The sequence below is a fragment of the Xiphophorus couchianus genome, chromosome 10 (genome assembly GCF_001444195.1).
Source record: "Xiphophorus couchianus chromosome 10, X_couchianus-1.0, whole genome shotgun sequence".
Classification (NCBI taxonomy): domain Eukaryota; kingdom Metazoa; phylum Chordata; class Actinopteri; order Cyprinodontiformes; family Poeciliidae; genus Xiphophorus; species Xiphophorus couchianus.
In genome coordinates, this window is record NC_040237.1 from 16,536,548 (window position 1) to 16,550,217 (window position 13,670).

General features: G+C 38.0%; 1 protein-coding gene across 1 annotated transcript in view; it reads right to left on the bottom strand.

Moving 5' to 3' along the window:
• Nucleotides 1-13,670, bottom strand: part of LOC114151856 (ras-related protein Rab-26-like) — an 80,799-nt gene that overhangs the window by 63,601 nt on the left and 3,528 nt on the right. The window contains exon 2 of the mRNA XM_028029324.1: nucleotides 13,205-13,315. Within this exon, the coding sequence (XP_027885125.1) occupies nucleotides 13,205-13,315 (111 nt within the window). The remainder of the gene's footprint in view (nucleotides 1-13,204; nucleotides 13,316-13,670) is intronic.

Genomic DNA, 13,670 nt, shown 5'->3' on the forward strand with positions numbered 1-13,670 from the left:
AGTTGACATTTCCAGATGTAGAGAATTATCCTTTCTCCATTAGGTTCATGATGTATGAGGCTGAAGAAGAATCAGTGAGTGGAATTCATGAATTCCATTTATTAAGACTAAAATACAGCTGGTCCCTTTGTTCATACTATTCTTATGGCCTAACAGAGCAAAATGGCATCAAACAGCAGTTTGTAATTCCCTTTGTTAGCCTCTGCCTAAGCTACACGCTAAAGAGGGCGTTCCCTGGTGTGTCATTTCCTTTAACATTAGCTTTGAGGGTGTTTCCCAACATGCAATTTCCTTTAGCTTTGCATGCAATTGGTCTATGTGAATGCATGTATGTGAATGCAAGCATGCAAATAGCTAAAAGAAATTATTTTTTCTCAACACAGACTAATCCCCAAATCACAGCGAGGGATTTATTAAAATCCCTTTTTCTGATCACCTTTTACCATTCTCAAAATAGACCACCACAAAATGTCATGACAAACTTTTAAGTCCATATTGCTTATCCATAATTTTAATGTATTTTGCTCATTTTGATACTATGATCTCTGTGACTTTTCAAGAAGCTGCAGTATGGTCTGTTTCTTCCTGACATGTATATATTGGGTCTTGGTGACCTGTAGCCAGCCAGTGAAAAAAGTCAATTGTAAATATTATTTACAATGTTTATTTTACCTTATTTATTCATGGCAGTCTTAGCCCTTTTAAAAAGCTAATAACTGTGATTTTTCATCCACATTTGCCACTTTTGATAAATCATAGCTTTAAAAAACGATTCTCAGGGGAAAGATAATCATTACTTACCTGACCAGCTATTAGTTTAAATAACATTGCTCCCTCATGATGTCTGACTCATACTGTATGATGCATATGCATGTTGCTATAGATACAGAGCAGATTAGCTGTACGTTTGCAGAGCCTTTAGGAGCATTTGTTTTACTCGATTCAAAATGGCAACAGAGGGCAAACTATTTTCAGCAAAATGTTGAAAATAGTTTATCAAAGCTTTGAGTTCTGCTCCTCAGATCAGATCTAACAGCCTCAGTTTTTTTTTTTAAGCTATGTCCTTGAGTCTCACTCACACAGCAGCTAGGAATATTTACAGTCTGATAATATTACTGTGCTTTTGCTAAAGTATTCACACTTTTCCCCCCACATGACACCAGACAGGTCAGGGATAAAGCCGACATTGGCAGACCTAGAAAAGCATGGCAGCCCACTTAATCTGACCATGGTAACTCTGGAAGAGCTGCAAAGATTCATACAAGATCCAGCAAACTTTAACTGGACTATATTGTGTGTAAAATGTTAAACGGAGACCAGTTTTTAAAAAACTACTATTACGAGATCCTCACAATGTGCTAACTTTGAGTAAAGATACTATGATTCACAAACTGCTTCCATCCAATTGTCATGTGAATTTTGAGAGAACTTTTAATAATGTTGTGAATAAGTAGAGAAATGCAAATTAGGCGGGTACCCAAACCATTGGTGGGTTTGGTGCCAGTCACCAAGGCCAAGCAATGCGTAATTTTGTCAGATGTTGACGCTATGCATTGCTGTAGCAATGAACCACACATCTCAGAAAAATGGAGAATTCCCTCCTCTGTACTGGAGGTTTGATACTTTTTACAATCTTTGTGTCTCTGTCTCACCATTGGATGGCGGTCTGTGTCTCGATAACGAATTTTGCTGGATGATAAATTGTTCCAGAAGTTATTGAGACAAATGATAACACTGTTGTTTTGAGATAATCTGAGTAATATAATAATAGTGGCACAATAATGCAAGAGCACATTCTCAACAATCAATAAACTCTAAATCCTAATGAACATTCAACACTGGAACTGGGAGACATTTTAAATATCCAAAATAAATAAACAAGAGAACAAACAACAAGATGAATAATCAAGTCTAAACAAAATTACCCTTTTAAAAGGGACCAGACTGAAGACTTTTATCATCCAGTTTTTGGTGGAAAGGGAGGAAAGAGAAAAACAATAAATCATGCAAAAACTCTTTTTTTCCCTCCCAACACCTCAAGCGATCGTCTGACATTTTTGTAAAATTGAGTAAATTATTTTGAATTTGGCAGCTTCCAGCAATCTGATTTTTTTTTTTTTTTAAAGCGTACATGGAAACACAGTTACTACTTCACATTAGTGACATAAAAATATGAAAAATGATGTAAATCAAGAGCAGCAAGAAAAACCTGGTTTCTATGCCCGGCCGTGTCTTTCTGCATGAAGCTGACATGTTCTCCCTGTGATGAATGGGATTTCTCTGTGGGCTTCAGCCTCCTTTCACAGTCCACAAAACATGGTTTGATTGATTAGCTTAATTAATGAGCTGTGTGTGAATTGTTGCTGCTCAGGTAACCAACCTGCAGCCATCTGCCTACAGACATGCCTCATAGTTAATTAACTGTTATTTAAAAACTGTGTTGTAATAATAAGAGTGATGGATTGCATACATGTACCGTTTATTTTAATGTTTTAAGCCAAAAACAACCAAAAAAGAAGAACAATATTTTACCTGAAACAAAATGCAGATATCACCCACAGTGGCCTAAGAAAGTGATGGGAAGTATTACAAAAACTATGAATCTGATTTGAATGCAAACAGCTAGCTGGATTCACTGGCACACAACAATAATATAATAACCTATAACCTACAGAGTGATCTGACATTAAAAAAAAAGAACTCAAGAAAAACATGATTAGCTCAGATCCTCTAATGCGGTGAAAGACAAGCAGCTGCAGCATTATTATCCTTCATCTCTAACAATGGATAAAGCTAAATTAAACACGTAATGGCATCTTTTTGTACATTTGAATGCTAAAATAATCTAATCTGTAAGGTCTCCACTTTTGAAATTTTGCTAGTGTAAAAAGCATGAAATTGCCTACAACATTCAGCTCTTAAAAGCCAATTATGTGATGTTTGGTTGCCAGAATCCTGTCCTGCACGTCTTAAATATAAGACTATAAGAAGATTTCCTGGCTGAGGCGGCAGAACTGACTTCTCATTTCATCTCATGGTTAAAAGAAAGTCAGACGGTCTGTGAACCTTTTTAAAAAGAAACTGTACTTTCTATGTACTTTGCCGTTTCTTTAGATTTTTACCAGATAACAGCAAAGCTGAACAGAGAAAAGCAAATGGTCAAATTTGTGTGGTGAAAAATAAGAAATTGGAATTTAACATGGATTTGAATCTAGACTGTAGATGCTATTGAATTAGTATGAAATGTGTGCTTGGAGTTAAAATATGGTGAAAGTACGCGCGTCCTAAGCAGCCTGAGATTTCTTTGCTTTTGCACTACAACTGACTGGTCCTTTTAAATTAACTTAAACTGTAGGGTTATAAATAAAAAGTTATTTTTAATTTCTACAATAGATAAAAAATATATATATCAGGCCAGACCAAAATAGAAATAATAATAAATTTAAAAAAATCTAAATATCCCTGAATTTTTCTGTGATAATATTTTGCTAAAATTATTTCCTTGGAACAAACTGCTCAAAGCAAACGCGCACCGTGTGTGAAGTTGCAGTCTTGTGAAAAATAACGACAAAGAAGAGACGGCGCTCCATATGGAGGGAACAGAAGTTTTAGCAGCTGTGTTGTGATTTCTCACAACTGCGATAAATCAGAGACAAATCTTTTCCTCGCGCCGCGCGTGATGAGGCAGTTTGCTAACAAACTGCTCTTTCCAGCCAACTAAAAATTCATTCACCCACGTAAAATAATTCATCAGATAAGCACATTTTACATCCTGTGAGCGGCAGTAAACTGAATGATTCAGTATTGTGTTTTAAGGGAGACCTGTTCCTTTGATTTATGTAACAACTTGACCTCCTTCCTACAACATTTCTAGTTATAAATGATGGAGCGACTACGATCAAATGCGAAATGCCGTCCCTCAGACTATGTGCAGATTTGTCGGTAGAAAGGTTCAGTCCTTCAAACAAAAGTAGAAGTGGCTTGATTACTCCCAGCTAGCAGAGTATGTGTAAACCTTTGAGGACATTTATATATTTTTGCAAGTGGTTGATAGGTGTAAAAATCTTTACATACAGACGGATAAAGTACAAAGAAAAATTCCTGTTCTGCAAGACATCTGTTGTAAAAAGGGTGTGGGTTTTGAAGCTTCAGACATCATCATCTGGAGCTGGACCCTTTTTTTTTTTTTAAAGATGTTTACATGCACTGAATAAAAAGACATGCATGCCTCTGTCCAAGGAAAAGATTAGACCAAAATTATCTTGTTTTAGGTCAGAATTATCAAAATTATTAGTACTTGATAAATGCCAGAAAACATAGAGAGAACAATTTTTAAGATTTTTTGTAACTTTCTTTGAATTCATAAGTTTTCATGCATTTGCCAGTATCAGGGATAACTGTCCTTTGACACATGATGTGGGCTAAACCTAAACTGGTTTCAAATTTTTTTATTTTATCAAAAAGTTGAGACCAGATGTGAAATGTAAACATTTCCAACAAAATCCCACGGACGACACCAAAAACGTATGTTGTGTTTTCATGAGCAATTCGGATACAATCAACCATTCCGTTATGCTGCGAGCAGAAAATAATTATTTTCTCACTGGAAGAAATCAATTCTCCATGTGAAGCCTTGCGTGGGGAGCAGATCAACACTTTAACCTCGTCTCGCTCCAGTGGAGCTGTTCAGCAGCCTTCACTGAACCACTCTGATTGACTTGGAAGGCTTCCAGCTCTCAGAGAACCCAAGTCAGCTGTGAGTGTGAGGTAAAGCTTTTCATCATCCGGCGTGGCAAGAATCAAAACGGTGCGTGACAGACCCATCTGAAAATCTGCCACCATGTCCAGATGTGGTCACGGTTACTCAGCGGGTACAGCAACATCCAAACAGTCGACATCTCCACCTCAGGCAAACCTGAGGCAAAACAAGCCCGAGAGCCATCTGCCTCGCTAAACGGGCAGAATTTGATAGAAGCAGTCGCCACACAGTTGCTATGTTGTCATGGTTACTCGCCCGTAACAACGGTCTCCTGGGAGTACAACAAGTACTTGAGGAGTCATGTGATGCAAAAAGGAAAAAGATAAAACGGAGCAGACAAGCAGGCTGGACTGTGAGAGTGTGTGTGTTTATGACAGGTCTGCAGGAGTAGACCGACTTCAGCCCCGTCACACACCAGGAAAAAATTAATCAGGTCCAAAACAGAGACTACAACAAATCCAGATCATTTGTCTTCACTTCTCCCCAAGACAGAGGAGTAAAATCAGCTTCAGGTTTTTCTTGGTAACGCTTCAAACATCACAGGTACAGTTTTTATGTGTTTGGACTTGAAAGTCGGGAGATGAATTACGCTAATAAAATATTACATTTTGAACCCAGTCATATTTCAAACAAAATCTGTGATCTCTGCAATACTTTTCATGTTTACGGTGATGGGCTGCAGACATTCTGTTTGGAATACAAATCAATACGTTCCATTTTGTCTCACCTGGATAGATCACCTTTCTGCGATCTTCAAAGTATTTTCAAAATATTATATAATCTTGACAACTTCTTTTTCTTTTTTAAGTCAACTTTTTAACTAATGTTCTTTAGCAAGCATCTCAGCTCCCCACACAACAACTGGATTTGTACTGAGAAAATTACACTCAAGTGGACTATATTTACTTATTCTATTCAGGAGCATTAGAGTAAAGGTGTGATATTGTTATATTGAAAGAAATTCACATTGCAGTTTCTTTAACCCTGCGATACATATTGCATTCAGCATTTTGGGCATCGTTTTTAATCTCCAGTGTGAACATCAGTTGCCATAAGACTCTCTGGCTGAATGTTATGTTCGCATGAAAAACGCAGGTTCAAAACACATTGAAAACATTTGCCAACAAATATTCCGCTCCAAACTATCCTTTGTACACACGATACTGCAATGGTGATATATTCGCAGTAGATTGCGAATCCCTAAAGACAGAAGTGAGTACATGTGCACTCTACACTTTTCAGAATACTTTAAAAAAATGTTTTTTCTTCCAATTCACAATTACGCTCTCTTTCGTGCTTGTGCTCAACATCCCAATAAAAAGGTGTCAGCATGACAAAATGCAAGATTACGGTGCCTGAATACTCTTGGAAGGCAACATGCTCCTCAGTGTGCCAGTAAACAACCATCTATTTTACTCATTTAATTACAGAGATCACAGTCAGGAGATCCAGCATGTTTCTCTGAGTAGTTCTACTGCCTGCTCTCAAATGAACACGTTTCCCATGAACACGCTGCCTTTCGCTCTTAGGAAAGACAGCTTACTGTAATCTCATGCTTAATGTTCCCCGCAACATTTCACTCTGAAAACAGCTGCTGAGAAACCACTAGAGACAGAAGCCAAACTGCTTCAGAAGCTGAGGATGATGAGAATGAGAAGAGAAGGAATTCACAGCCTTTATCATCTAAAACTGTACAAAATGTACAGTTTTTGGGTGAATATATTATAATGGAAATGATAAGGTGTGCCATGACAGCTACAATAATTTATTATATGTTGACACAAACTGTTGTCCAGTATTTGGATGATGATTGGATACTTTAAGTTAAACTCTGCTTCTTGCACACAGTGATTTTGACAACATTGTGAACGTCAAGTCTATTTGTGTTAATTATGATGATTTCCTGCTTACAGCTGATGAAAACATGACATTTAAGACTGGAGTGTTAAATGTGGGCTTAGTGAAAAAGATTATTTTCAAAAAATACTTCTAATGTGAGGGCTGTGTACAGTGGTGCAGTTGCCTTGCAACAAGAAGGTCCTGGGTTCAATTCCCAGCCCAGGGTCTTTCTGCATGGAGTTGCATATTCTCCCTGTGCATGCGTGGGTTCTCCCACAGTCCAAAAACATGACTGTTAGGTTAATTGGTCTCTCTAAATTCTAGGTGCAAAGCTCTCTAAATGCAAAGCTGGTGATGCATTCACTGTGGAGGAGCCTAAAAGGTGCTACTGACATGATCTATGAGTTGTTGGAGCCTCAAGCAGATGGATGATTCTCAATCATCCTGAACAGAGCCGAGTCCATGAAAAGCTGGAACGATGGAACGGTCTGCCTACAAGCGTCTTTATGGAAAGATGTTCAACAACCTTAGAGAGGAGAGTAACTCACATAAAACCACGCTGAAATATTCCTGTGAAGTTATGATGGAGTTCTATATTTACAGCTTAAAATATCTAGGAGGAGCTGATCTATAACTGTTCTAGAGTAAAAAATAAATTAACAAAACAGATTAGTTAAGAAAAGTAAAAATAAGATCAAGTACATTGTTACACATAGAAACAAATGGTATTTACCAAGATCAATACAGAAAGATTTTATTGCCAACAAATACCCATTAACAAAACCATTGAAACAATGCAACAAGCTACATAATTTTTTTTTTTTACAATGCATCTAAAAACCTAATTGCATAAACTGAAACAATGTTCCCAATCAGACTGTAAATGGCAGGCGGGGGACATTTCAGGAAAATGCAGGCTTTGAAAGAAAACCTGCATTTATTTGATTATTTAATCAAGAAATTAATCAAAAAATTACTCAACTGCTATATTATTTATTAGTTCCAGCATTATGTAGCACAGATAACTGACAGGGTTCATTAAGGACAAAGTAATTGTAATAATTAATTGCTGTTTTGGTTCATCCGTCTGATTTGGTTTCCTTAAAACCAAATCAGACAGAAAACCACAGCATGGACCAGAACCAGCATCAGCAGGCTGCAAGCTTCAGGTCACTGTTCGACTAAAAGACACAGCAATGATGAAAAAGAGCAAAACAGTGGCTCTTAGTTTTGGCAGCAGTCCAGACCATCGGTATGCAGGAGTTGGAGTGGGAAGAATTAATCTGATTTTCCTGGAAGAATCCAAAGAAACTGAGTTCAGTGATCAGGAGCTGCTGCATTAAACCAGGTGGAGCATGAGCTTGAAAAGGTTATGGATGAAACCAGACAGTCGGGCGATGCAATGAGTAGGAGAAATGTCACTTTAAAGACATTTTCTAATGATCAACTCTTTCTTTTCCATTGAGAATTTTTATGTCTTGAGTGTCATAATTCAGTTATCCATGATGAATCATCAAAAAACTGGTTTCTCTGTAAGCTGACAAGTTAAAAGGGTTCAAGATAAAGTTTTTAGAACGCTCAACTTTAGAGTGTTTTTCCATATCCAACCACTTACCAACCAAAGAAAAAAAATGATAAACTCTGCCTCTACTGCTATGAGCAAGAGCATTTTTGTTGGAAATTGGTATGTTCACGCCATGGTTTATGGAGAGAACAAGTTGTAACTCTTGATTGTTGTTTTATTTGTTTTAGTGTACATCACATTGGCCAATGTGCTGTGCTTGTTTTTAAGTGCTTTTAAATAAAATTGTATTCATTATATTGTTCTTATAAAGAAAAATGCAGCAAAGGAGTAGAGGACATTTCAACTTTTTAAGTTGAAAAGAAGCAACAACAAAAAAAAAACACTTGCACCTGCACATGCAACAAAGATACAACTATTCAACCAGTTAGCTGTTTGTTTCAGTTATAACTTAACTAAGCTAAAAGGTAAAGTAACAACTATTTGTGTATGAAGGAGCGAGCAGCACCCAAGTTTGTGTAATGGCACTCTGAGCCAGGTCCTGTTTCTGCTGGAGTTTCCTTCCTGTTAAAGGAGGGATTTTCCTCTCCACTGTCGCCACATGCATGCTCACTATGAGGGATTGCTAGAATGTATGTATAACTGAACTCAAATTACTTTTTGTGGTAAAAGTGCCTCAAGATGACAAAATTGTAGCTATTTAGATAAACTGAACTGTCCGGTGAATTGCAACTCTATCTAAAAAGACAAAAAAAAAAACGCTTATGGAAATAAGGGGCAGATATTGATATGTAAGCCTCAGAGGTGAAGGGGTGTTAGTAAAAGTAAAACTTCTTCCAGTGTGAAAACAGATTAAACTCATCAGCAATTCTAACTGAGGCCTCGCTGGGGAAGACAGAAAACAATAGGGACCGAGGGGCGGCGTTTGAATTTTGATTTCTGGTGCGTCGTCTCTTTCTGTGAGGAAAAATATAAGCAGCACAGAAGGTTTTCACAGGTCCACCCTCTTTTCCAGAAAAACTTTCCCTCTGCTTTTAGGTTTCTGACACCTTCACCTCATTATTGCAAAGGTCACCAGAGCACATCCCTGACGGTGATGAAAAATGCTGCTTTTTAACTCCAACTCCTGCATTAACCGCATATATTAACTAAAGAGCAGTACTTTACTACACTTCAGCGCCTGATGGGCACAAAGACCAGAATACATTTCCAAAAGATGAGAAAAGTAGCTCTTTGTTTCCCTCTAGATAAAACAATGTACTTTTGGAATTTACATGATATTTAAATAGATTTTTTTTTTTTGATACGACAGTATGTTGATGGATTTGGAAACACAGTTTCATTTAACCTGGACTGCCCTCTCGCACCTAGTTGAGCAACACCTCATTTGAAATTAATATTAGTGCTGAGAGGCCATTATAAATTCTGTTTGAGTTGATTGCAGGGTTTGTAATTAATTAACCACAATTTAAAGACTCTATATTGACAAAATAAGCAACATCTTCAACTCAAAAAATCCTTTTAGTTGCCAATTATTGAATTAATAGACATATGAGCTCAATAACAAATATTGTTTTTTTAACTGTTGCGTAGTGTTTCAGGATAATTTGAAAGTCTTGTCCAGCACCTCAAATTGAAATTGAAAAAATAGGTGGAGGATTTGGAATTGGCTAAAACCTGAATCTGCATTTCAAGCTTCTCAAGGTTGAAGTCAGCTTGAAGCTCACAGATTTTAATTGAATGTAAAAAAACCTGAAAAACAAAGCAGCTTTGGGAGAAACAGACACTGGTTGGCTTAATTTTTAAGAAGAATTAGAAAGCTCTTTGAATAAAGCATCTCTGGCAGTACTTTCCTTGAACATTCAGTCTGCTGATAATGAATGAAACCGGCTGCAAATTGATGGAAACTTTAAAGATTTTGGGTGAATAAAACACCAATTGATGGCTGATGATGAGCCTTAGTGTCGTGGATGAAATATGAAAACATCTCATTTAAGTGGTTATAGACACATTGCAGCGTGATGTCACTAGCTCTAGATCCCGCCACCTTTCCCCCTAACTATTTGCTGGATGACAAAAAAAAAAAGCTGCTCACTGACAATGACAGCCATTGGTTTTAGCTGCCAAGTTCTCAACCCAACACGTTAAATCTTAAATGTATTGCTGATATATAAAAGAAAAAGGGACACAGTCCTTTGCTACTAATTGTCAGCACTATGACAACTAGATAACCAGATCAGAAAAAATTTTCAATTAAAAAAATAATTAGTGAGGAAGAAGGAAGTAGGTCAGTTATGCTAGCTTGACTTTGACAACCTTAACATGTAAAGTGCTGCAGAATTCGGTGTTTCAGTTCAGATAAAACTAAAAAAAGGCAGCCCACACACCAACTCTCTGGAAGATCATCAATACAGCAGGTTTTAATTAGATGGTAGCTAATCTAACACAGCGATCACTTATTAAAAACTGTAAGATAAACATCAGGCCTGAAAACATAAAACTGTAACAGACTGAATGTTCTGATCTTTGTGTGGGAAATGTTTGCGTGTTTTTTGGTGTTGGAAAAAAAATAAGCTGCCCAGTTTTTAACAAAGTCACCAGTGGCACATGACCATCTAACTCAATACATTTTGTTTTCTGACACACCATCCCCTACTGCTACACCCTTTCATTAGGTTGGAGGATGGGGAAAAAAGAACCTTTGACCTTTCCTCTTTGCATAATATCTGTCATTGGGTTGTTATGCAGTGACCTGTCTTTAGGCCACAGCTTTAAAATCTTCCATAATTTTGCTAGTCAACAGAAAATCTCAGTCAGGACTAACTGTTCTACCCTGACAAAGCATTTCTTGTCTCCGTTACCCGAGGGCCACCGTGTGCAATAGCAAACTCCATTTTTGTTCAGCTGAACTCGTTGGGCATAGAGAACTGGTACGCAGCCGTAGCAACGGAGGCTGACTCGGTTACAGCGAGTGAGTGGGAGTGTAGCAACTCCAGGCTGGGGAAAAAAACAAAAAACTAAGAATCAAAGAAGTTTCAAATTCTGCAGATGAAAAGGGATATATTTAGAGGAGTTTGGATCTAAAATAGGAAGCAATCAATGGTGTGAACAGAAACACAAAACTACACTTGGGTAATCAGTCTCCCTGACATATTGAGACAAAACAATGTTCTACTGAAATACTGCTATGAGATGACTTTAACAGAGATGCCAGAACCTCACTTTAGTTGTGATTAACCAAACTAGTGTGCGTACACATGTCAATTATTACATATCCTGAAGCAGTCTGCTGCGCTGCTGAATCCCACCTTTCAGTTCTGTGTTTATTCACCTGATTTGAGCATCTTTCTACTCTATTGCTCCCCTAGAAGCAGCTCTGCTTGACAGCATCAGTGAATCGGGGCTCAGAAACCTCCTGGGTGGTGCTGGTGTTGGGGTGGGTTTCTCTAAAGCGCTGTGTCAGATTCTGTGGGCATCCTGCTTCGGGGAGCAGCAAGGCAGTAAAAGACAGAGACCGGTCATCTCTCCTAGTCCTCAGCAGCCACAATTAATGGGTGATTGTTTTTTTATTGCCATTATGACACCTCTCTGTAATTGTCCCTCAAGGCACTGTAGCCAGTACTTTGGTTTGCTACTAGCAGTAAAACAAATAACAATCCATTCACCCATCAAAACAGTCTTTTTAAACTATTGTTGACATGTTTGCTTTATTCAGGTCAAACATGTTGTTGGGTGTGGAAAATATCTGGTTCAAGGTCAAAACCCTCGATTAACTGCTAATGATGTCAGGAAATGTTCAGACTTTAACGAATTCTAGATTTAAGAGTCGGTTCCTTCCTGAAGGTAATTATTGTGGAAAATAGTTCTGAGGATGTCATTATAATATTCATCTGCGACACCTTAGAGGAAAGGGAATCTCAGTCATAATACAGTCGAAATATTTAACACACAGAGGGATTCATGAAGCAGAAGTCATACGCTTTGATGTTCATATTCTGTCTTGTTCAAGTTCTTATTTTGCATGTGACTGCCATATTATTTCTGCTGCCACAACCAAAATGGAAAATCAGATGAATCCAAGCTTTTATTTTTATATTTAAAGAGGCAGCATTGTGTGTTTTCCAGGCACATCGTGCCACTTTGTAAAATAATGAATTAACTATTAACTTTGTTTGTTATAAAAGGGCTATGTATATTAAATATGGTTTGAAGAGAAATTTCAATTCCTAATTTAACGCCTTCAAATTGGGCCTCTGTCTCTTTTAAAAACTCTTCCTCTTCCTGAAGCTCCGCTTTCAGAAAGTCATCACAACATCGCTCTTCTATTAACCCTTTAACAATGTTTAAAGATGTGCAGTTCCACTAGGTGTTTGTCAAATTGTTTCAGCTAGTCTGAAGGAGTTGAGTGGGGGAGTCGCTTTGAAATTGCAGCTCTCGAAGGCAGAGCCAGGCGTTTAGCAGAGCTGAATGGTTGCCACAGGAAGTTGAAAGGATTTCTCAAAACATGCATGGAAGAATCAAAGCAACAATCCAGGGATGTTTTTGATGAGGGAATAACATTAGAAGACAAAAACTGAACTTGCAATGTGTGACAGAAAACTACTGTAGCACATCACGCCATCTTCACAGGGAAACACGGGGGTAGCAGCATCATACTGTGGGAATGCATCAACAGGGAAGCTGGTCGGAGTCAAACAAGGACAGTCCCAGAAAAAACCTGTCAGAAGCTGCAAAACGATTGAGACCGAGGTAGAGATCAACCGTCCAGCAGGACCCTCAACAAACAGCAAGAACTACAACGTGGCAAAACTTGAAAGCAAAACAGTACCGCACAAAGCCTGTTGTAATTTTCAGATCTGTCTTTGTAAAAAAAAAAAGAAAACCACATCGTTTTTTTACACAAGAGATGTTAGTTTGTCACATAGAATTCATGAAAGTTGGTGGTTGTAACATGACAAAATACAGAAACCTTCAAAATGTGTTAGTTGTTTGTCATGGCATTGTAAAAGAAGCATCTAAAGGTGATGACCTCTGAACACATTGACCTTCAGAATGTCTTCATGTGAGCGTGTGTGAGTGCATACCCTGAAATCGATGCCGACGGTGGAGATGAAGCTGCCGGCTAAAAAGGCTCCGTCTTTAAAGCGGACCAGCAGACAGGTCTTTCCCACGCCTGAATCCCCCACCAGCATCACCTAAAGCACAAACAACACAGCATATGGTAATCCACCTGATGAAATTTAAATATAATCATTCATTTTCAGTGATTGGATGCAACATTTAAAACAGTTAAGAGTTTCAAATGTGTCGCTTTGATGCAGAGACGGGCTGTCCGTGGCAGAGTACAAATCAGGGACTGAGTGATGGAAGATTGGATTGACATTTCCTCAGAGCAGGTTATGATTAAGTCTTCCGTTTGCATTTTACAATTCTAATTACCTCTGCATTCTCCATCTGTGGTCCGTCGTCCCTGATTATCCATCGCTTAATCTATTAAATGTTTAATAATTAAATCTCTTAAGCCCTGCTCAGATATTGGAAAAGTAACAC